Source organism: Tiliqua scincoides, chromosome 10, assembly GCF_035046505.1.
Source record: "Tiliqua scincoides isolate rTilSci1 chromosome 10, rTilSci1.hap2, whole genome shotgun sequence".
In the NCBI taxonomy this organism is placed as follows: domain Eukaryota; kingdom Metazoa; phylum Chordata; class Lepidosauria; order Squamata; family Scincidae; genus Tiliqua; species Tiliqua scincoides.
The window spans coordinates 27,740,161-27,762,848 of record NC_089830.1 but is presented as its reverse complement, the minus strand read 5'-3'; the positions used below and the strand labels follow the sequence as shown (position 1 = coordinate 27,762,848).

The following is a 22,688-nucleotide window of genomic DNA, read 5'->3' as shown; positions in this document are numbered from 1 at the left end:
GCCACGTGCCTCTTTGCAATTACACAGAAGAGAGAATTAGGAGTGCAAGGAAGCCTGGGCCAGATGACACTTCCATACCTCTGAAGGTTGTGTGGAAGCCCTGTTGGGGGCCTTGATGGCAGGAGTGGAAGTACTGTATGCTGGAAAGCCCTGCATCTGGGCGGATCACAGTGGATGCACCCAGACCACCATCCTGTTTCTCCACAGTGGCCAAGCAGCTACCTCTGGGAAGCTCACAAGCAAAATGTAAATACAGTATTCTTAATATAAAGGCAGCCTTCCTCTGCTATTGCTCCAACTGATATTCCAGATACACAGGGAGGCACTGATAATCTGTCCTGTCTAACAGCTATTGACAGAGCTCCATGAATGGCAGTTTTTAAAGCCATCTAACCTCTATCAATACTGTCTTATTATAATAGAAGTAGGGTAAATGGAGCATACCCCAAAGTGCAGCACAAGGGGAGGGGTGTCTTATTGCAGCAGTAGTCTGGGCAGGGACCATGGGAACATACTTGAGGGGGAAATACGTGAGGAGGGAATGGGTATTTCAAGATGTATTGTCTGGTGAAAAAAATTTCTCAAGATGTTTAGTGGAAAAGAGCAGACTGGAAATTGGAGGAAACCATGTGCTACTTGAGAGACCGAGTTGTCTCTTGAAGGCCTGGGTCAGGCTATGAGGGCCCCACTATCATGCGACCAGTGAGACCTTTTGCCTCTGGTGCTATCGTGTGGTATGAAAATTACAAATAGGCCCATCAATCACCTATCCTCTTCTGATTCCTGAAGTCCCATCCCAAGCCGCCTGTCCTGCAGGGGCACCGGAAGTCTTGGTTCTTTGTTCCAACATGCTAATTTTGATTTTTTGGCACTTGCATCCCAGTGCTGAAGACCAGGTGAGCTTCTAGCTCCCGCATCTGTTCTGCTAACCGTCACCAGCTCCTCTCTCTGTATTCAAGGGTCACATTTACATAGAGAGGATGCAGGGCTTTTGTTTCCTTTGCAGTTAGCAGCAGAGAGTATGCAAAAGAGGTAGAGGTCTCTCTTCCAGGGTCCCACCTTCCCAGGGCAGATTCAAATGGCCAGGACAGGCAGCACTGCTGTTTCAAACAACAGGCGCTTCTCAGTCCTGTTCCTCTTTTGAAGCGCTCCTGTTCCATCAGGCTCCAGCTAAGCTTTCAGAGTCTGCTTGGTGGAAGACCAGGAGGTGGGACGAGAATTCTGGCTGCTTTATCTGGAAGGTGGGTGGGTAAACTATTGAACTGGGGTGGAAGCCCCTGGTCTGGGAAAACAGGAGCAGGGATTTTGCCTTAGACTGTGGCTCCAGGTTCTTAACTCCTGAGATGCCCTTTTCAGTCTTAAGCAACATTTTGTAAGGTTCAGAAGCTGGGCTTGGTTGACTTTCCATTCACAATTCTGCCCTGCATTTGTCCAGGGGATTGTGTGAGGCCACGCCACACCATGGTAGTCACCCCAGATTCATTAATCTGCAGTACCCTCTCTGGGTCTGGAATGAGACTTGGCATAGAGGTTTTAGAGCAGAGAAACTGAGAGCCAGATCCCCTTATTTACCTAGGAAGTGGCAGAATTGAAAGGGGTGGTGCCAGCTTCTTAGATTTTGTTCCCTGCTGCAAGAGAGGAGAGCACATTTGGGATAGTGACCATGCTGGTTAAGTAGGAGACGGTCCTTCTTTCTTGGAACAGAGGTGTTCTACTTCTGGGGTGCTTTCCGTATTGCTCCAAGTTTGCTTGTATCCTTTAGGGCATCCTAATCTTGCCATGCCGAAATCCTTCCTGGTGAAAAGTCGTTGCTCAGCACAGGCAGGTTCCCGGAACTGGGGGGCACTGCCTGACCAGCTCCGGGGAGACGCTTACATCCCAGGTAGGTCTATGTTTCTTATTTAGCAGTCTTGTGCAGCCTCGATGCGCTTTCTTCTAGTGACCTGACTCTGGGTTGGATGTCAGTGTGTGCACTTGAAACTGCTCTAAAAGAGGCAAGGGTAATTGTTTGGGAAGGGAACTCAGAGCCCCAGGTAGCACAAGATGCCATCCCATCCATCACGTTCCCTGTAAGGTATATAAACTTAAGGAATATGGATGAGATGATATTCGGCTGCAGAGAGAGGATTTGAGACGTCATCCATCAGTTCTCCTAGCTCCATATCCTACAAGCCTACTGTGCCTACTCTGATAGTTAGGCTCCCTAAGACTGACATAGCCCTTTGGATGGCTTTGATCCTACAGAAGGAAGCCTCGCCAAACCCCTCCCAGGCCCCCAGACTCTTGGAGACTGCAGCCCAAGCACCTGGGAAAGGACACACAAAGGCAATGGCCAAGGCCTCGTCCCAAGCCTGGTTCATTCTCAACTGGATGCCACGGGAAGACATCCCAGGAACAACAAGGTAAGGATGGTGAGGCTGGCTCAGTGGTCAGACTAGAAGACCTTTGCTCTGTGCAGTTCTGGGAGTCCCACAGGTGGATGTTTTGCAAGAAAAAGCAACTAAAATCCAACTCCTTGTCTTTCGGTATTTAAGATGCCTCTATGCCACCTCTCCCCTCTCTGAGAGAGGCACCCAAGGGGGCTCATAATAGATCAAAGTTTATTCAAATACAGTATCTGTAGTAGAATAAGGGCCCAATCCTATCCAACTTTCCAGCACCGGTGCAGCCGCAATGCAGCCCCAGGGTAAGAGAACAAATGTTCCCATACCTTGAGGAGGCCTCCTTGACTGCCTCCCCACCACAGGATGCAGCGCATGCCGCATTGGCACGGCTGCACCAGCACTGGAAAATTGGCTAGGACTGAGCCCTAAACATTACCCTTCGCATTCATCTTACTGCAGACAGCATTCTGACCATGGAACACCCCCCTCCTCCAATTCCATCCCTGGACCTGCATACCACCCAAATCTCCTTTTGTTTCCCTGCCAAGCTGCCCACAGCCTTGTTTCACCCCTTGCTTTCTGCTCTTATTGTCCAGGGTGCTTTTGGACTTGTGGCTTTGTTCCCTTAAGTTGTGCCACACCAAGGACTCCTGTTCCCTTATGTGGATGCCTCCTTTCCTCTCTGTTGCCCCAGCTTCCTTTCCTCTTTCAAAATCCACCTTTTCCACCTCTTCCTTTTCTTCCCCACCTGATACAAAGCCCAAGAGCCTTCGACATACCCCCTCCCTGAAAAATTTAGGTTGTCAGCTGCTCAGGGCAGGTGGCAGCAGACAGCCCTGGCAGCCGCTGAGGGCCACCACCTGCTCTGAATCCACTTCTTTTTTCCGCCTCTTATTGCCAGAGTCCTCTGGCAGGGTTCCAGTGCCCCGTCTGCAGCAAGCTCTTCCCACTGCAGCGCATGCTGAACCGACACCTCAAGTGCCACAGCGCCATCAAGAAGCACATCTGCAAGTTCTGCAGCAAAGGTTTCAATGACACCTTCGACCTCAAGAGGCACCTGCGGACCCACACAGGTGAGTCCCAGAAACAACTCTGGCTTCAACTGGGAAAGGGAAACTGGGCCCCAGGCACCTTTGGGGAGCAGACACATAAAGCTACAGAGTGTGGCTGGAAACCCTAGTTTCCTGGAAACCCATCACAGCTCCTCTCAGTGAAAATGCCCCTCCCACATTGCCAGTGAATACCTGAGGGCAAACAAGGAAGGATTTTTCTGAAGGCATCTGTTTAGTTATCATGGGAAGTGATGGGTCTGATCCAGCAGGGTCTCCTCTGGTGTCCTCTAGCGGATGTGATTCTGTCCAATCAAGGCAAGGCAGGTGCACAGGAACAAAGAACGAGGACGGGGAAGGCTGATAGACAGACAGCTTACACAGTGATTGACTCTCCCTCGGGCATCAGATTTAGCACTTTCCAAAGATCCCCAGAGCGACCTCCCACCCCAACTCTGCACTCTTTTTTGAGGTTTCCTCTCCTCGCTCTTTATTTGGTGCCCTCCCATCATTCCTCCTTCAGGCCTGGCATCTGGCAGAGGGGCCCAGAGTCCGTGGGGGCTGGCGTGATTCATGCCTTTTGCCTCGGCTCCCCTGTAGGCATCCGACCGTACTGCTGCCGCGTCTGCGACAAGGCTTTCACCCAGCGCTGCTCCCTGGAGTCGCACCTGAAGAAGATCCATGGCGTCCAGCAGCACTATGCCTACCGTGAGCGCCGCTCTAAGCTGTTCGTCTGCGAGGACTGCGGCTTCACCTGCAGTGGCAGCGATGAGTACTATGGCCACGTGCGCCAACTGCACCCCGCCCATGGCCTTGTGGCCAAAGACTACCAGAAGCCGTCAGCAGCAGCAGCCCTGCAGGCCAAGTTCCATGTCCTCTACCCTCCTGTGTACTGTGGCTGAGGAACCCTTGGCTTAAAAGAGAAGCTGGTAGGGATCCAGTGGCTCTAGTGGGCTCTAGTGAGGTAAAGGAGTGCAGGCACAAACATGCTCACGGCCACTCCCTTTTTGCTCAGGATCATGACCTAGAGCCAGTTACACACACCTATGACCATGTGCCATTCAAATTGGACATATGTGTCAACTTCAGCCCCACACAGGAGCTCCAGCAAAGCATGGGGTAGAGATGTTTTTTTTAAAAATAAGTCAATTTTATTAAGAGAATTAGATACTTTTCAACAGGATGTCTAAGCACAGAAAGGCAGCAGACACACTGTCTGGAAGGGAGGGAGTCCCAAACCAGGAACAAATCGGGAGATGGTCATAGGGCACCAGGCTGCTCTGACACCAACAAGGGCTTTACTCTGTCCAACGGTGACCACAATGTGGGGCTGTGCAAACATAATAGAGCCGCATGGCATCCTAGGACAGACAAGAGGGGACAGTGAGGCCAGCGTTTCATGTGAGTTTCCAGAAAATGTTTCTTGCTTTTTGGGCAACAGAAGACCCAGAACTCTGAAAGAATCACCTTAACTTCCTTTTAAAAGCCACCTCTTCCATGGAGACCTCAGTCCAAAGCTGAAGGTGCTTGCAGCTAAAATGCTTGCATATTTCTCCTCTTATCAGTCCTTCCACACCTTTCTTCCCTTTTCTCTGTTGTCACCCATGTGTGAATATCTACATTTTAAGCCTCTTGGGGTAGAGATCTGCCCTTTCATTCTTTGTAAAGTGCCATGTACATAGATGGCAGTATGTACATCAACCAACCACCAGGCTCCACAGAGCAAGACCCAAAAGCTGCAGCGTTTGGAAGAGATCACCTTAGTACCAGCATTGTTTGGACTTTGTTCTTGGCAAACATAACTGTCTCCCTTTAAAGCCCCTGTAAGGATCACAGTTCAAATGCACCCACTGTAAGCTAAAGAGACCTCCAAGCTAAACGTCAATCCCTTAACCAGCAGGAGTGACCCCCTCAATGAGACACTTGGACCTCTGTCCCTGAACTAAACTAAAGGAAAAGAAATAAGATGGGAGGCAAATACAGTTGCCTGGCAGAAACACTGCTTGGGACTGGCTTGGTAGAGGGAGACCTATGTGCATGAAGAAATGAAAGGACGGGGCATCCTGACACCTGTCACCTGTTCAGGGGGACACCATCAACAACCAATCTGTAGTTGCTCCAAAGCTAGTATCTCCTCACCTCAGCCCTGGCACTGTGAGACTGGAAAAAGACGGCTTCCTTGTGACCACACCTGGAAGGCAGATTAATGGGTTCTGGTCAATGCAGGAGCGGGAAAGGGCCTAGAGGCACCAGGAAGTGGGCCATAGTTTTGTCCAAGGCTGGTCAACACACAGGGCCTTGTTGACTCTTGCAGAGTGGGTGGGGGGAACACTCACTTCTGACAGGGGTGGTCCTCCGTTCGCGGCAACGTTGGGTCCTGAGACACATCGGCAATTATTTGGGTCAGCTCACTGCAATCAAGATGTTGTATGTACTTGTTTCCAGCCTGCCCACCCCAAGTTGCAATACAGATCAACTTACACGCATGCAGGCCCAAATTAAACACATACTGACAGCCATTCCCCAGTAAAAGCCAACTCCTCAGGATCAGCCCCCCCCACTCCTCTTGCACTTCTTCTAGCTTGGCCTCCCTCCTCCAAGCTGTCCCCCCTTACATCTACCTGGAGGCTACTTTGCCAATCACTGCATGACATGGGGCACCTCTGGTTGGCAACCTTCAGTCTCGAAAGACTTATGGTATAAGCCTACAGCACCCAGTATTCCCAGGCAGTCTCCCATCCAAGTACTAAACAGTCCTGACCCTGCTTAGCTTCTGAGATCAGACAAGATCAGGCATGTGTCTGGATGCTTGAGATACTGTTTTCAGCAGCTGTTTTGCCACACTTCTGAAAAGTAGCCAGGTACCAGCACGCTTCCAGGGAGTTCCACCAGCTGAAACCAACACACCCTTGCTGTCACTGCATGACCACCCTTCCTTCTTGCTGATGTCAACCCCTGAGAATCCTTCATTCCCCCCAGAAGTCAACACAGTCCAGAAATGGCACCCAAGGCACCTGTCAATACTTACTCCACTTCGTGTGTGATCTTGTTGACGTAGATGCAGCTGTTGTCTGCCTCCTGCTGGTAGTCACAGTTCCGGCACTTGAGGGGGAAGAGAAAAAAGCAGGGATGACACACACCAGCACTCATCAAAGCCCAACAAAGCGAACATGCAAAGACTGTGGTCAAGAAGGAAAAATTGCCTGGCCCCTATTCTCTATGCTCCACAGTCTATGAAGGAAGGAAGGCCTTCCTTCCAAGGTCCACAGCTCCAAGACAGCACACATCGTAGCGCAACAGATAAATACATAAAATAAATAGTGATGCTCACCCACTGCACAAAGGTTGGATTTCCAGTTAAATGGTTTCAGGATTGGGAAGAATCTCTGTGTGAGCTACCAATAGTCACAGCAGATAGACTAACAACCATCTTTCTCATCCTCTTTCTGGCGAGGCATAACAGGGCCGCCCCAAAGATTCTTGGTCACTTCAATTACTACAAAATACAGTGGCCTGCTCACTGACTGGGACTGGCCAAGCAGCGATTTGATGGCACGTCACCCTGTCAAATGTACTGAAAGGTGGCCAAGAACCTTTTCAAAGAAATAACACCGTTTATAATAGAAAATCCCCAATGCATGTCTCCCCTCTCAGCTAGACTTCCAACAGGTGGTTTTCAAAAGGAATAAATGTATTAAAGGGAAGTTTTTTGGTGGTTGCATGACAAACAGGAGTGAACCTCCAGCAACTGGGTTTTAATGACCAGCATTTCTTTGGTTACAAGCCCAGCTGTGTAATGGTCATGAGTGGCAGACCAGAGGCCGAGGCAGTTGACACTCACCGCATAGAGCAGGATCCTGTTCTCTTTGTCTTCCTTGGGGTATAACATGTTGTTGCTATTGAAACAAGAGATTATGAAATGAGATGCAAGTCTTGGATTCTGGTCCCATTTGATCAGCAGATTCTGACCAGCCTTCTTAAACAAATGGGTGCACACAACTCCCTCTCTTACCTGGTGCACAGAGGGTTGTTTAACCCATTCCATAATAAACAGTTTAAATGTCTGTTTGACATGGGCTATAATGTGCTCATATTCCTCTCCCTGGCATTTAAGAGAGCATTGTCTATGCAAAGGTTCAAGAAATTAATAACAATTGGTCACAAATGATAAGTTATTAATGTAGCTAAGCAGAAACCCCAACTTGCTTGTTATTTGTGACACTCGGTCCCAATGTTTCTGTCTTCCTTTTGCCATCAGGCAAAATCTTGACTTGTTTTCCAGGCCTTTTAATCTCTTGCTGTGCTTCCTACTACTACTACTACTACTACTACTACTACTACTTATTATTATTATTATTATTATTATTATTATTGAATCCAGCTGCTATTCACCTTTTGTGTTGCTTGTTTGCTGTTTTTCTCATCTTCTTTCATGGGTTGTTTTGATTATGCTTTGCAACATGTAGTATTTATTGATCCCCCCTGAGAGTAGGAATGCTGAGGGGCAGCATCTACAGACTTGCAATAAGCTGCAGCATTCCTCAAACTGTGGGTTGGGACCCATTAAGTGGGACAGGAGACAATTTCAGGTAGGTTCCCATTCATTTCAATATGTATTTTATTTTCAGTATATGAGACTTGACGCTCCCATGCGATGTGACTGCATCTGGGGAAATGTTACAGATCTGTCTTTTAATAGGCTACTATGTATATGTGCTTTTAGCAACGACAATTAGTCTTACTCCTGAGTAAGTGTGGCTAGGATTGCAACCTTTGGAAATGTTTTTAAAGCGATTTCTGCCCAACACATATATGCAACAGGGATAAAATGTGTACACTGTGGGCTGGGCAGAAATGGGTTAAACAGATCAGCAACTGCTTGGGAGGATTAAGAGAGTTCTCCTTTATTTTAAATAAACTTTTAAACTTATACTTATTGTAAACTTTTAGTTGCCTTACTTATTTAATTTGATTTTGTCATATGGGGGTGTTAAAAATTTTCTTGCTTCATGATGTCACTGCTGGCCATGACATCACTCCCAGGTCAATGACATCACTTCTGGTGGGTCCTGACAGATTGCCATTTTAAGAAGTGGGTCCTGGTGCTGAAACTTTTGAAAACCAGTGATATATACAGCCTAGATTTGGAGCGTGAGTTGATGATGTCATGGCTGGTCATGACATCACTCCCAGGTCAATGACATCACTTCTGGTGGGTCCTCACAGATGCTTATTCTAAGAAGTGGGTCCTGGTGCTAAAACATTTGAGAACCACAGCTACATACAGGATACATCTAAAGGCTAAATTGATTGTGTCACTGCCAGCCATGATGTCACTCCCAGGTAAATGACGTCACTTCTGGTGGGTCGTGACAGATAGTCATTCGAGGAAGTGGGTCCCGGTGCTGAAGAGTTTGGGAGAGGCGGACAGGAGCAGCCCCTCCCCAAAACAAGACACAGGGAAGGGGCTTATGGGGGCGTCCTCAGCACCTTCCCCGGACCTTGTGGCAGGGAGTTCCACAGACGAACCCACTGCTCTCGTTCTAGGCAGCCGTGGGAGAGCCTGGGCCGGAGCTCGGCTCTCTCACCCGCCCCCGCCCCTTCTCACCATTCCTGGCAGAAGCGGATCCCCACGAAGCCCGGCTCGTAGGCCCCTTCCGACTCCATGGCAACCATCTGGGCGACCCGCCGCTCAACTGCGCAGGCGCTGAAACAGACACGGGCCCCGCCTCTCGGTGCCTCCACTGCGCAGGCGCGACTACAGGCCCTGCCTACAAGGCTCCCTGCTGTGCGACCAACCTTGCCCTCTCCCCTCTGGCTTCAAGCCCTCTCGTCGCCTCCTGCATCGCGCTCAGCCATTGGCCAGCCCGCCTCACCGCCGATGCGTTCCCGCCTCCTATTGGCCTGAATCCCCTCCAGGGCCACAGTGCGTGAGGGAAGAAGAAACCGCCAGGATCGGGCGCCGGTGGCGCGTGACAGGGAGCCGCGACTCGATTGGTGGAGGAAGCGGCCGGGGGCGGGGCGATTGGCTGGGCCGGCGAGCGGCTCGCGACGGGGCGGAGGGCGGCGACGCTGAGGCGAGTCGGGGCGGCGGGATGAGCCTGTCCGGGAGCCCCGCGGTGGTCTCGGTGTCCATCAGCAGCAGCCTCAACTCCTTCCGCGCCCTGAAGCGCTTCTCGCGCGGCCTCACCCTCGCCGAGTTCAAGGTAGGCCCCGCCCCCTCGCTCAGGGCCTGCGCAGCCCCCGGAGAACAGGCTGGACCCCGCCCCTCCCCCGCCCAGGGGGCCCAGCAGCCCCTCCCCCACAGCCTCCTGTAGACCAGGTAGGACCCCGCCCCCTTTTCTCCCTGGGGTGGGTGGACCCCCTTTGCTTCCCCCGCCCCTCCCGCACCCAGGGGGCCCCACAGCCCCCCTGCAGGCTGGACCCCTTTTCACCCTGGGGTAGGTGGACCCCCCTTTGCTCCATCTGCCCCTCCCCCACTCAGTCGGCCTGCACAGTCCTTCCTCTGCAGCCCCCCCTTCAGAGAGCAGGGACCCCTCTGAACCCTCCTTTCTTCCTGGGGGTGGGTGGACCCCCCCTGCCCATCCTCCTCAGTATTGCTGTCAGTTTCCTTTGTGGGCTTGTCTAGCCTGAGAGCTCGTTGCTGACTTGCTATTCAGAGAAAAGCTGAGGTCCTGCAAAGGCTGTCTTTGCACCCTGTGCCCGCTTTCTCAGGGGGCATGTGGGATCGTAGAGATGCACTCTAGAGAAAGGTGTGCTCTGTTAATGCAGGTGAGCCCTGAAATTCCACTGACTTCAAGGGGACTCGGAGCCAGTCCTATAGACCTATTGCCTCTCCCAAAAGCCAGCTGGGCTTCGTGCTTCTGCTAAGAGCATACATGGCACATACTGTGTGTGTTGCCCCTTCCCACAATATATTCCAGTGCCAACACCTGCAGCTTCCAAAGAGCCAGGATGTTGGTGTGGGCCCTTTTGCTGAGGAGGGAGGACTGACAAGCTCCCAAACTGCGCAATGAGTTGAGAGCCTCTTTGCCACGTCTAAGACCCTTGTGGTGGCAGCCAGGCTGCTGCAGAGATGCCTGACTGTTAAAGACATTCATATCTGGAATGTGGCCTTGGACCGCATCTGTCAGTGCAGCAGGGAGGGTTCCTTCTTGTCTGTTGTGCATTCAACACGCAGAATCCCTCTACGCAAAAGGAAAATTCCCCCTACTTTGTCATGGGAGGTCAACATGAGCTTGGGTGACATGGTTCGATCTCGAGCTGAGTGACAGGCTCCTGGTCATGCGGCATTTTGTGCAGCGCTTCCTCTGCAGCTGGCATGGCTCAACTCATGGTCTGCCAGTGCCTTGGAGGGTTTTGTTTTCTGCCATCCATCCATCTCTGACTAATCTTTGCACCTGCTCCCATTTTGGATCCTGCTTTTCTATGTTCCCAGTTCCTTGGGGCTTTGCTGACTCCCTTGGCCAGTTTAGTATTTGCATCTGGACCCCATGCTTGGCAGATGTGTGCTGGCCCCTATTTTGAGCTGCGGTCCCTGCAAATGGACTTTTGTCAACAGAAAATCCTTTTGTGTGCCGCGCACCCAAACCAGGATTAACTGCGGCTTGGCAGCTGGTGGCCAGTGCCCAGATGGGTGAGCCAACCAGCCAGCGCTCGCTCTCTTAACTGCATACCCCACCCCACCCCACCCTACCCAGCAGTAGTATGTGGATTTGTGCCAGAGCTGGGATTTCCAACCAACCTCTTTTTACCTTCTTGCAGAGAAAAGCTAGTGTGAAATTTTTAAGGTGGGGGTTTGCAAAGATTTTCTCCTTCTGCTCCTGTGTTGTGTATATTCCTGGTTTTGTTTTCCCAACTGTTTAGGATGATGTGCTTCTTGCCCAGGGTGCATACAGCCTGGTCAGCTGCTACATTTACAGTAGGGCCACTGATAAACCACTCAAGGATGCTGTGTGCCAGTGCTCCAAACCTGCTTTCCTTGCATTGCCATGCCTATAAGTTCTATTGCCACAGGTACCTCTTGTGCCTTTAGCTTGGCAACTGGAGGGTGAGGCAGCACCCTTCAGATGACCAGGTTAGGCCCAAGGGGACTCCTGTTTCTGACCCCCAGCTGGTATTCACTGTTGAGGCCTCTTTGGCAATACATGATTTGTGGTTTGAGCTCAAGCAAGTTTTGTGTTAAATTTTGCTGCTGACCTCTTAACTGAGAAAAGTATCCCTCCCTGATTGGGTCTGTCTGTTTGCCCTGTCAACAGTGTAAGCTGGAACTGGTCGTGGGAAGCCCAGCATCATGCATGGACCTTGAACTCTATAGTGCGGACGACAAGTTTGTGATGAAGCTGGACAGCGATGAGGCCTTGCTGGGCTCTTACCCCATCGATGATGGGTGCAGGATCCATGTGAGTGTCAAGCTGGTCATTTCCTGGGGCAATGCAAAACCAATTGCACCTCTCTGCACCAGACTGCATCTTTGTTCATAGTGAGAGGAGGCAGACTGGGGTGTCTATTGGGTTGGGGTGCCGGGTCTGAAGGATATCTCCAGGGCGTCCCATTAAGGACTGGTTCAAAGTCTGAACAGTGAATGTGCCAGTTGTGGGCATCTGCATCCCTGGAGGGATCTCCAAAGCTTTGGGATTTTCTGGGTGCAATTGCTACCATTTTCTCTTCCTTTCCCCTACTGTTGACATCTAAATTGTAAGCTCCTTGGAGCAAGACCTCTTGTTGTTCTACAAAGCACTATACACATGGATTGTAGAATATAAACAATGACTAATAATTATATGACCTATTATGTCTGGTATAAATTTAATGACTGGGTTGCTTGAGAAGTAAGCATGCCAGTGTGATTTATAATAATTATTGTTATCAGCAGCACTAATATTCCCGCTTTCTGAGTCAAACATGGCTCAAGTCTGCTAACACAACAAAGAAAAAGTGCAGTTAATAAAATAATTCTGAATGCCAGATAAACGATACGGTAGAAAGTAAGAGAATAGTGAAAATTGAAAGCTGGTCAAGTCAGAAGCCATGCACAGGGGAAGAGCTTTTGGTTGACAATGGGATGCCTTCAGGGAGGGGGGTCAAGTGGATCTCCTGAGGCGGTGAGTTCTTAAGGCTGGGTGCTGAGTTGAGAAGACCCTCTCTTGCATTCCCACCATTCGTGCCTGAGGTGGGGGTGGAGCACACAAGTGCCTTCTAAATTTGCCACACTTTCCCACAAGCTGAACAAGCTGGTTGCGGCTTTGCTTCTGCCATTAAAGAGAGAAATGGCCAGTTATGCCCAGGCACTGTTTTCTGTGGTCATGCAGGTGATCGATCAGAGCGGTGCAAGGATTGGAGAGTATGAAGACGTGTCCAGGGTGGAAAAAATCCAGATAGCAGATTCCGAATACGACAAGAGGGCAGGTGAGGATGAGTGGCAGTGCCACTTGTGAATGTGTGTGCAAGGACTAAAGCTGCAACAGTGACCAGGACGCGGTGATGGGCTGCGTGTTTCTGACATGTAGAGAAAATGCCCTTTGATGATGGCTGTGGGCTCATCTGCTTCAATAAGCAGTTTATTCAGCAATCCCTAAGAACATAAGAACAGCCCCACTGGATCAGGCCATGGCCCATCTAGTCCAGCTTCCTGTATCTCACAGCGGCCCACCAAATGCCCCAGGAACACACCAGATAACAAGAGACCTCATCCTGGTGCCCTCCCTTGCATCTGGCATTCTGACATAACCCATTTCTAAAATCAGGAGGTTGCGCATACACATCATGGCTTGTACCCTGTGCTGCATTGGTTGGCCTTGTTTTAATCTGAGAGTCTGCCAGGGGAATCTTGTTGCCTCTTTGTTTTGAGGGAAGCTCATTTACCCCTTTTTGGTGGATTTTTCCTTCCAAGCAAAGTCTTTATGAGCTGACATGTATATTCCTGGCTGTGCTTATTTGCTTTATATACTAGTTGCATTTCACCATTTCCTTTCCTCAAGGAAGGCACTCAAGGTAGCTCACAACACCCAATGAAATATAATAAAAATAAATACAAGAGTTAACAACAAAAAATACACTGGGGCCAGAAAACCGAGTCAAAAGAGCAACAGAACAGATCAGCACAAACGTGGGCTTTAAAGGCTAAATTGGACAGACTTGTTTTCTGTTGTTGTGGGTTAGTGGAAGTGATGTAGCCAGCCTTGCACCCAGGTTTAAGGCGTTCCATAACCTGGGTGGCATTGCAGAGAAGGTCCCTTCAGGTATTAACATTGGTTAAGTTTCTGATGCTTGGTAAGAGACCAGATCTTCAAATGTCAAAGTGACATGTCCATCAGGCAATTTCCTATCTACGTCAGATGTTTCCTTGGCACCCCTGCACTACCTCATCACCCTCGCACCAGATTCTGATCCACCCCATTAACTCCTTTGGACCACTAAACCAAGTGTGGGTGTGTGGGAAGGAGGATTTTGTTTGCTGCATCTTCCAAGCAGTACTGCCTCCCTGTACTGAAGCCAGAAGCATCTTCTCTCTGCTCCGCAGACACAGCACGCTCCTTCTTGAAGCGCAATAAACTGGGGCAGTACAACAAGGAAGAAATGTCAAGGAAGGAGGTGGAGCAGGAGCAGAAGTTGGCTGAGGAGAAGGCCCTGGCCGAGGCTATCTCTGTGGGGGCCAGGTGTGAAGTGCGCACCTCGGGGCAGCCCAACAAACGGGGGACAGTGATGTATGTTGGTGAGTACAAGAGAATTCCTGCTTCCTTTGGGGGGGTTGTTGAGAATGGAGTGCAGAAGCTGGTGGGAGTGCCTTGCCTCTGGCCTTGCTCTCAGAGAGAAGCACAGTTTTAGCAGGATCCAAACTCAGCAAGGCCTCTCGCCATACCTCACGGGGCCTGGGCAGGGATTCTGGGTCTGATTGCAGAAGCAGGTGTGTTCCTTCACGCTGTATGAAGGCCACTTCCTGGGCAGTTAGTGCTGCTGAACGTGGTAGGACTTGCTTCTGAGGAAGTGTGCTTAGGACTGGGTTGCATGCCTCTCCCCCTCCTAAGGCGCCTTCTCCTTCTGTTTCTTAGGCCTAACGGAGTTCAAGCCTGGTTACTGGATCGGCATCAAGTATGACGAACCTTTGGGAAAGCACGACGGCAGGTAAACCCCTCCCTTGAACTGGCTTCTGTCACGTCAGCCCTCTCTTTTGTCTTTGTGGCCATGGCAGCCTCTTCACTTCTCACTCAGAGGCACCAGAGCAGGATCACCTTAATATCCAGCATGTGGCCAGCCACATTGAATCTGTAGCTAAATGCAATTCACAGTTTAGTAATAGACACATTGTCAGGTCACTAAAGTAAGAATCTGACTTGTTTATAGAGTGAAAACTTCAGAAAGATTAAAACTCATGGTGTGTCCATAGCTCCAGATCTTCCTTGCTGGCAATGTTATGGTCTTTCCACAATGCGCAGTATTCAGAGTGGATTATAGATGTTTCTTCTCTGGCCTCTGTACAGTCGGCCCACAAGCATGTCCTGAGCTGTCCATACCCCATGATTCTGTGAAGGTTTAGAACACAATTGCTTGAGAACCTCGACATTCATTGAAAGTAAAATGATCCACAACAAGTTTCTAGTCTTCATGACAGTGGAAGAAATGCTTCAAGACCCATAGGCAGTGCCTGCTTAGATATCAAAAGCCAGGAGGGAGGCTGAATGAGTGTTGCGGCCCTTCAGGGTTCCCTGTGACCAACTGAAGCAGCATAAATTATGCAAATAAGAGACCATGCAAATTTGTTTGGCTTGCATAATTTCTGCAGGACACAGCCTCCTGGCTGACTGGGTGCCGAATCTTGTTTTCTGAACATAGAATATACAGTCTTGTACAGATCTCATTTATTCACCTGAAAAACACTTTTAAAACTGCCCCTCCATGTACCACTGTTGCCCCTCCTTCACCCATCCAGTCTGCCTTCTGAAAGCCCACAGCCGTCTTAAGTTGCCAACTCTGACCCAAGTGTGACTGCCTTTTCTTCTGGTCCCTTTTCCTCGACAGTGTTGGTGGCAAGCAATACTTTGAGTGCCAGGCCAAGTACGGAGCCTTTGTGAAGCCTCAGTATGTCACAGTGGGGGATTTCCCTGAAGAGGACTTTGGGCTGGAGGACGAGATGTGATGGGACGACAAGGAGGAGGTGGTGGGGGTGGCAAACGAACTGGAGCGACTCACCAAGATCTCCCTTCACTCGGCCTCCACAGTTGCCGCTGTTGGTGCATTGCTGCGCTCTGATCCTGCACCAGAGGTCGCTTGAGCAAGTGGCAGGAAGATGCCACAGAAGCCGCTGCGTGTTCTTTAACCTGTGTTATGGTTGTTTTTCCCCTGGTCAGTTGTCCTTGTTTTGTTCAGTGGAGATGCTACATTCCCTTTGAACTTTCTCACCTGCACCCTTCTCTGTGCCAGTCTGGTAACATAGAGCATACCAGTGTCTTTGCATTGTAGCAGCAGCCTTCAAATGGGGGGGGGCAGCAGTAACTAGGTCACTCCCGTTTCCCACGAGCAGCCTTAGTGCTTACGGAAACCATTCTTGAACATGTCGAAAGGAGAATCTGGAAGCATAAGAGAATTGTTCTGCTTTGCAAACAAAGACATTTCTAAGACCATGCATTTTTTTTCCATTGTGGATTTTTTTTGCTGCTGCTGCCTGATACTATGTGATAATTACAAATTAAATTTTGGGGGGAAAATGCATTCCAGATATGAGTGTTCATTTGTACGAATTTTGTTTTATCTTAAGAATCAGCAGGGGCGATTGTTGTTAATGAGAATTGGCCTTATGAGTTACAAGAGGCAGTCCACTGGCCCATTTAAGCTCCAATCTCCTTACTGTAGGCAGCTGTCTGGAGCAGAGATGGTGCTTGATGTGTCTCTGGTAGTCATTGGATTCTGTTGGTAAAAGAGATGACAAGTAATGGAGGAGACTGTCATGAGGATAAATTCAAAACTGATGAATTGGCAGATTCATGTGGAAACAGTTTCAAGGAAACAAAAGTTATGTTGTGTGGTATTACATTGACTGTCACGTAAGAGACAGGCAACATTTCAAGCTTGACCAGAAGATTTGGCTAAGGAAAAAGGGCCAGTGACAGTGTCTGGTTCATATCCATCTGAGCTTCAACTGCTGTCAGCACCTGCTTGCGCTCAAGAGTGGAGATCTCTGGGGAAGAAAATGTTGACAGTTCTATGGCAGGAAAGTGTTGAGAACAAGGGAAAGGAGAGCCAGGCCCTGGGCGAACAGGAAGCAGTTGTTTCAAGGCTGCTCTACTGAAGCCTAATATCAGTAAAAACCAAAGTAAAATGGTAACAGTAAATTGGGAATTCCCAATCTAAGAGCAGGAGTTTTTAATTTTGCCTTCTTCTCACAGTAATGGAGGAAATAGAAGCCAGAGGCAAGTTGCCTGGACACCATTCCTAGCAGCTGCGCCAGCCTCAGCAAGAGAACTGGTGCAGCATCTTTCCCACTCCACACCTGCAGCCATCCTGATGCCAGTCTCCTCTTCTTTCTCTTTCTTTCCCCCCCCCCCCTGGTGGGACATTAACCTTCACTCAAGGGCCAAGGGCTTGCTTGATGCAAGTGGGGACAATGGCCCGAACACATCTGTTGCCGCTTAAGCCATGGGCGGGACCCCCAGGGGACAGTCCTCTTTGGGGAGATGTATGTATGGGAAAGGGTGGAGAAGTGTTAGCAAGTCACCTTTAGGAAGTTGTTTTCCTAACAGGATGGATGTGTGCCTATTTTTAGATTGCAAAAGAAAAACTTAACAGCACAATCCTAAGCATGTCTACTCAGAAGTAAGTCCCATTATAGTCAATGGAGCTGACTCCCAGGAAAGTGGTTCTACTAGGACTGCAGCTTAGTTGCTCTTGGAAAACAGCTCTGGGCCTGCACCTCAAGCTTCCGCACCACATTAAGGACCCAGGCTGGGGGTTGAGCCTGCGCAGATGCACGACCTGACCCCTTTCTCACGTGGCCACAGGGAGCTCCTTGGCCACGCCCCCATCACCGGGCGAGCCAATCGCAAGCGAGTAGAACGTTGAGACGCCAACGTTCTATGGGTTGTTGCAAGGTTCCAGCTGCAAGATACCCTTGTTGCAACCTCCCGGCTGCACGTGGAGTTCGTACTGGCCGGAGGCCCCGCGCAGAGGGGCGGCGGTCCCGGAAGTGCCTTCCCCGCGCGCTGTGGGGTGGATCAGAGGCCAGGGCCCGGTCGTCGTCCCTCCTCTCCGGGTACTGCAGGCGAGGGTGTGTCCCGGCAGGGTCACTCTAGGGCAGTGGCGTAGTTAGAGGGGTGCAAAGCACTAAGTCTTGCAGGGAGCCTCCCCGCGGCGTGCAAGGGGCCCCTCCCCTTCGGAGCCATTCCAGGCAGGGGGGAGCCATTTCCCTTCGGAGCCATTCCAGGCGTACTCCTCCGCTTTGCACCCCCCTGCCTGGAATGGCTCCGAAGGGGAGGCTCCCTGCAAGACTTAGTGCTTTGCCCCCTCTAGCTACGCCACTGCTCCAGGGGCTCCCTTCCCCCCTCTCAGCTTAATCTGTGCTGCGCGATCATCAGCAAAGCCGAGTCCCGTGCGCAGGCTGGAGAATGCAGGAGAGCAAAACAAAAGGGGGTGCTGAGGGGGGGCCTCCCTCTTCTACTCCCCCCCCCAAAGCCCCCCTCCCGCACTGCAGAGAGGCAGGTTTGCTGTGGCCAGTGATTCTCCCCTGGACGTGGCGCTTCTTCCCCTTCCAAAGCAAAAGATTCCCTTTTCTGCAGATCTCTGTCTTGCAACAACCCTGCGAGGTGGGGCAGAGAATCCTGGGCCTCTTCCCATTTTAGAGACGGGGAAACTGAGGCTTGAGACTGAAACGGAAAGAAGTGGAGTCTAGCTCGACGCAAGCAGGCGCAGCTTGCCCAAACTGATGACACACTGGTCTGCAAACCGTCCACCCCAAAGAGGAACAGATACATAATGAAGACAGTGTTTTAAAATCAGGGGCTCATTCCAGGCTGCCTGTGGGGCAGTGCAGAGCTAGAGCCAGCAGCTCCAGGACCAGGGCCAGAACTCTCTGCCTGCAAGCTCCCAGAGAGGCCTCTCACAGCACAGGGTCTGCCTGTACTCTCCATCAAAGTCTCGGGCCCCTCACCTCTCCCTCTGTGGGGGCTTTTTATGAGCCTTGGAACCTGTTTTCAGTGACAGGCCATCCTGCCATGGAATCTGTCCAGTAGTCGCTAGATTAAGTGGCTTCAAACGTGGAATTAGACCAGTCTAAATCACTGGCTATGGGTCACACTAGCCGTGCCAGGCTTCTCAGATGTTGGGGGGGGGGATTGCAGAAGAGAGGTGTTGCCTTTGAGTGTGGCTTGTGGGTTTCTTGCAGTCAACTGGCTGGCTACTGTGGGAAGTGGAAGAGTGAGCTTGAAGGTTGGGGAGGCTGTAGCAGTTGCTTGCAGTGAGCAGGGGGTTGGACTAGATGACCTCCAAAATCCCAACTCCAACCTTCCGTTTCCATGTCCTACTTTGGACTCATCCAGCAGGGCGTTTCTTGTGTTCTCTGTTTTTGGGGGGGAGGGGAAGAGTCATTTATTATTTATTCAAAGTTGAGAGTTTTCCGTTACCTTTTGTCTAACATGCCTTCTCTTGGTTTCCCAGTACCCTGCCACACCAGTCCTCCCTGCTCAGCCAGAGGGTTCAGCTGGGAGCACCATGGTGCGCCACAGCAAGCTCCAGAAACAAGTGCTTGCCTTGTATAGAAATTTCTTGCGAGCCAGCAAGGACAAGCCTGGCTTCCTGCCCCGGATACGGGCCGAGTTCCGGAAGAATGCTCAGATCCCCCGGACGGACGTCATGTACATTGAATACCTTGTCCGCCGTGGGCAGAGGCAGCTGGAACAACTCCAAAATGCCCACACCAAACAGATGGGGGCCTTCGTCAAGACGAATTTGGAGGATTGGTGACCTCTTCTAGGACCCTTGCTTTTTAAGAAAACTCTCCCTCCTCCCAGTTTGTACAGACCGACCATTTCTTCCCTCTCCCTGTGGCCTGGCCAGCTTTCATGGTGGATATAGTCTCATAGCTCACTAAACATGAGATTTACAGGCAAGGTGTCCCAGTTTGAGCCACAGCTACCACTAGAGAGTGCCGTTGAGAAGCTGATTTTCATGTTCCCATCATCTTTCTCTGTATAAGCAGACTTGGGGTGCATCTTCCACACAGGTTTGAAGCTATTTTGAGCAGGCTTAATTACCATGGCCTGCCCCAAGGAACTCTTGAGCCCAGTCTTGTGTGTGTGCTGAGAACTCTTCTGGAAATCCCCAGCCCCTTTGCATGGCACGTGAAACTCACCCCATCTCAGTGAAAAGTGATGAATGGTGTTATTTAAAGAATGAATTTTGAGGCAACACGAAACCACTCCCAAGTGGTTACAGGAGCGGGATTAAAATTATTCTACAATTCAGTGTGTGCAATCGAGATTGCCTTTTTTGTAACACTAGGAGCCTGTGTGACAAACACTCCTGTGATACCTCAAGACCAACAATTTTATTGTGGCACAGAAAGCCAATTAAAATCTTTTCTAGAATATGATCTCTTGTCTGTTATTGGGGGTGGCAAATATGAGGAGAAAGATAGAAAAGGGAAACCAGAGTAGTTTCTTCTTCCAGCAAAGAAAACTAAGATGAATAGAGTGGGTTGCTTATTTTTGTCTGAAAAGCAAAGTCCTTGGGTATTATTTTCTTTTGTGAGGGTGACTTGCCAAAGGGAAAGAGGCTGAATTCCCCCTTGGGTTCTCCAGACAGCCTCATCCTAATCATAATTATAAATCTGATGCTGTACTTCTGAACTCTACTCCCCTGCACATTGTGGCAGACATGTCTCCATAACTGGAAGGTGGGGGGGGGGGATGTCTACTTTACATACCTAGCACAGCCAGGCCTGAAACTCAGGTCACCTTCACATCTCAGTCTTGCATGAAAAAATTCACCACTTTAAACCTGTAAAGCTGCCCTGGGACTTGATAATGTAATCTGGGAAGGAGGAGGGCAAAGTTCACACTCGGCAAAGCCCTGCCTCAGCCAGAACTGAGTGCTGCGCCACCTGTGCCCTCCCTGCTCATAAGTAAACCTCCTGTCCTTGCGTGCCCAGGTGCTGGTTCTGCTTAGCCAGGCTGGGAGAAAGATGACCTCAGGACCCGGTCTCTGATTGCAGTCCTCGCTCACCTGCTGCAAAGGTCGTTGAGCAGAGTCTCCTGGCCTCCCAGTGGCTCACTGGCAGCTGACATTGCTTGTAGACCACCAAGCGTGCTTGTGGATTAAGTGAAGAAGTGCGGCCTGCACACTGGCGAATATTTACTCTGCGGTAAGTCCTGTCGATGCTGGTCGGGTTTGCTTCCAGGCCAGTCTGATGCCTGCTTGCTCAGAAGTCCTACAAACATCGAGTGGAATTATTCCCGAGTGGTGTGTAGGGTGTTTAGGCAGGCACCAGGCACTGGCAGAGACAGAAGCCCGGGTTTGGCAGAACTTTGAGTCCAAGAGGAAAGGCTCAGGCATGCCCTGTCCCATTTTTCCTCTTTTGCATTAAGAGTGTTTCCCCCCAAAGCTCTGCTCGGCTTTGAGATGCTTAGCTCGGAGGGCTCCACCTCAGACCTTGGGTGGAACAGGCGTGTCTACCTGCTGGCTTGTGGGTGGAATGGGTGTGTTTACCTGCTGGCTCCTGCAAAAGACTCCTTGCACCGACTTGCACCTGGGACAGCAGCGTGTCAGGGAGAGGCCAAGTCCTTTCCTCCATGCAACGTGAGAGCTGCTTTTTTGAAGGGGGGCCTTCAAGCAGGCTTCTCCTCCCTGTGGCCTGAAGTGAAGCCATCTAGGAACAGTTTAAGACTTCCTCTTGCTACCTCGAGAAAGCCGAACCCTAAAGCTGGGAGAAGGGAAGCAGAGGACGCTGGAGGGGACAGTTAGCACAGGAAAGGCCCAGCTGCCTTTCATTTTGACTTGGAGCAGCTAACTGTCCTCTTGGGTTGAGGGCTGGAAGTCAAGCCAGGGAGCCATGTGGCCAGGAGTGAGAGCCACCTGCAGTTCCAGGCATCTCCAGTGAAAATAATCCCAGATAACAGGTAATGGAAGGAACCACACATGTCATGCTGGTGGGTTTCTCTGCCTCCCGGTGCATCTCCACAGCGGAGTGACTGGGGGAAGAAAGTTGGGAATGCTGGCATTTGGGGTGTCTTTTCTGGTGCCTGATCTGGAATGCTCTCATAGGGGAAAGTCCTTTCCTGAAAGGTCCAGTTGGAAACAAAAGTGTGAAATGATTTGAAGTTAGTGGGAGAGTCAGAGGAAAAGAACTGACAAAGCAGGTGCCAAGAAGGAGAGTCTCTGCCTGGGAACTAAGAGGGAGTGACTCTGCCCGTGGCTGTTAGGAGCACAGAGGCTGTGAGGACGGTGACTGGGTGCTGCCAACGTGGAAAGGTGCCAGATACCTGATTGCCGGAGGCCGCCTGCTGTAGCAACGGGGAGGGCGGATCCGAACTAGGGAGAAATCAGGATTCTTGAACTGGGCCAAAGGGGTTTTGCTTTATAAGGGGGAAAGGTGAGCTTCCAGACACATGCTTCATGGCCAGGCTGCAGCGGGACACTCTCTCTGATGCTCTGTTGGAACATCGACCCTGCACAGCGGGACTTGGAGAATCTCGTCATGTAGTAAGAACTTAGTTACTAACCTGGGAAAGCTTTAATGCATCTTTTAAAGTATGTTGCTGGAGTGCTTGTGTAGTGGTTGACCAGAGGGAAAGTGGGCTGCCCAAGGAACCCTGGGTAAATTGCCTGGAAACCCAGTGAACCCCTTCCTCCTGCCTGCAGCCAGAGCCTTGGAGGTGGAGAGGCACAGGCAGGAAGGAAGTGCTGGTGGGGCCAGTGCTGTGGCAGCTTGCAGAGCAGAGAATGTGGGGTTTGGGCTGTGGAAGCTCAGGGATGATGCAGTTGGCCTTCTCCATGGTCCAGGAGACCCTGGATGCCTCTGGCCCCTTAGGCTTGCAGCGTTAAAATCACTCTCTGTGGGAGTTCTGAGAGAGCTGCTGTCAACTGGAAGAGATGCTTTGGGGCTGAGGGCTGGCCCATCCATGAGGCCTTAGGCAGTAGATTGACAGGGCCACTCAGCAACCCACCTCCACCCACCCACTTGTCTCCACTGCTCCCCCCCCCCGACTCTCTGGATTGGAAAAGACAGAAGGGGACAGACTGGAAGTGCAGAAGAGAGGGAAGTGGTGGA

General features: G+C 50.7%; 4 protein-coding genes across 6 annotated transcripts; 3 read left to right on the top strand and 1 right to left on the bottom strand.

Annotated features, from left to right (window-relative positions):
- Positions 1 to 3,312: 3,312 nt before the first annotated feature.
- On the top strand, positions 3,313 to 4,335 carry OVOL3 (ovo like zinc finger 3). The gene is made up of 2 exons (XM_066638135.1): positions 3,313 to 3,457; positions 4,034 to 4,335. Exons 1-2 carry the CDS (start codon positions 3,343 to 3,345, stop codon positions 4,333 to 4,335), a joined length of 417 nt encoding a protein of 138 aa, XP_066494232.1. The 5' UTR covers positions 3,313 to 3,342.
- A 226-nt stretch (positions 4,336 to 4,561) lies between these two features.
- POLR2I (RNA polymerase II subunit I) lies at positions 4,562 to 9,157 on the bottom strand. Of its 2 annotated transcripts, none has more exons than XM_066638393.1 (6): positions 9,042 to 9,157; positions 7,275 to 7,329; positions 6,462 to 6,535; positions 5,770 to 5,810; positions 5,573 to 5,624; positions 4,562 to 4,794 (listed from the first exon to the last, which is right to left on the bottom strand). In XM_066638393.1, exons 1-6 carry the CDS (start codon positions 9,107 to 9,109, stop codon positions 4,620 to 4,622), a joined length of 465 nt encoding a protein of 154 aa, XP_066494490.1. In that variant the 5' UTR covers positions 9,110 to 9,157; the 3' UTR covers positions 4,562 to 4,619. The 2 variants fall into 2 exon arrangements, with proteins under 2 accessions (XP_066494490.1, XP_066494491.1); XM_066638394.1 differs by having other exon boundaries at positions 5,770 to 5,844; positions 9,042 to 9,150.
- Positions 9,158 to 9,439: 282 nt separating this feature from the next.
- Positions 9,440 to 16,146, top strand: TBCB (tubulin folding cofactor B). Its single transcript, XM_066638392.1, has 6 exons — positions 9,440 to 9,639; positions 11,692 to 11,835; positions 12,745 to 12,841; positions 13,956 to 14,147; positions 14,485 to 14,557; positions 15,452 to 16,146. The coding sequence occupies exons 1-6, from the start codon at positions 9,529 to 9,531 to the stop codon at positions 15,567 to 15,569; spliced, it is 735 nt and encodes a 244-aa protein (XP_066494489.1). The 5' UTR covers positions 9,440 to 9,528; the 3' UTR covers positions 15,570 to 16,146.
- A 1,344-nt stretch (positions 16,147 to 17,490) lies between these two features.
- On the top strand, positions 17,491 to 20,012 carry SDHAF1 (succinate dehydrogenase complex assembly factor 1). 2 transcript variants are annotated; one of them, XM_066639001.1, is made up of 2 exons: positions 17,491 to 17,678; positions 19,079 to 20,012. In XM_066639001.1, the coding sequence occupies exon 2, from the start codon at positions 19,133 to 19,135 to the stop codon at positions 19,382 to 19,384; it is 252 nt and encodes an 83-aa protein (XP_066495098.1). In that variant the 5' UTR covers positions 17,491 to 17,678; positions 19,079 to 19,132; the 3' UTR covers positions 19,385 to 20,012. The 2 variants fall into 2 exon arrangements, with proteins under 2 accessions (XP_066495098.1, XP_066495099.1); XM_066639002.1 differs by having other exon boundaries at positions 17,491 to 17,693.
- Positions 20,013 to 22,688: the final 2,676 nt, after the last annotated feature.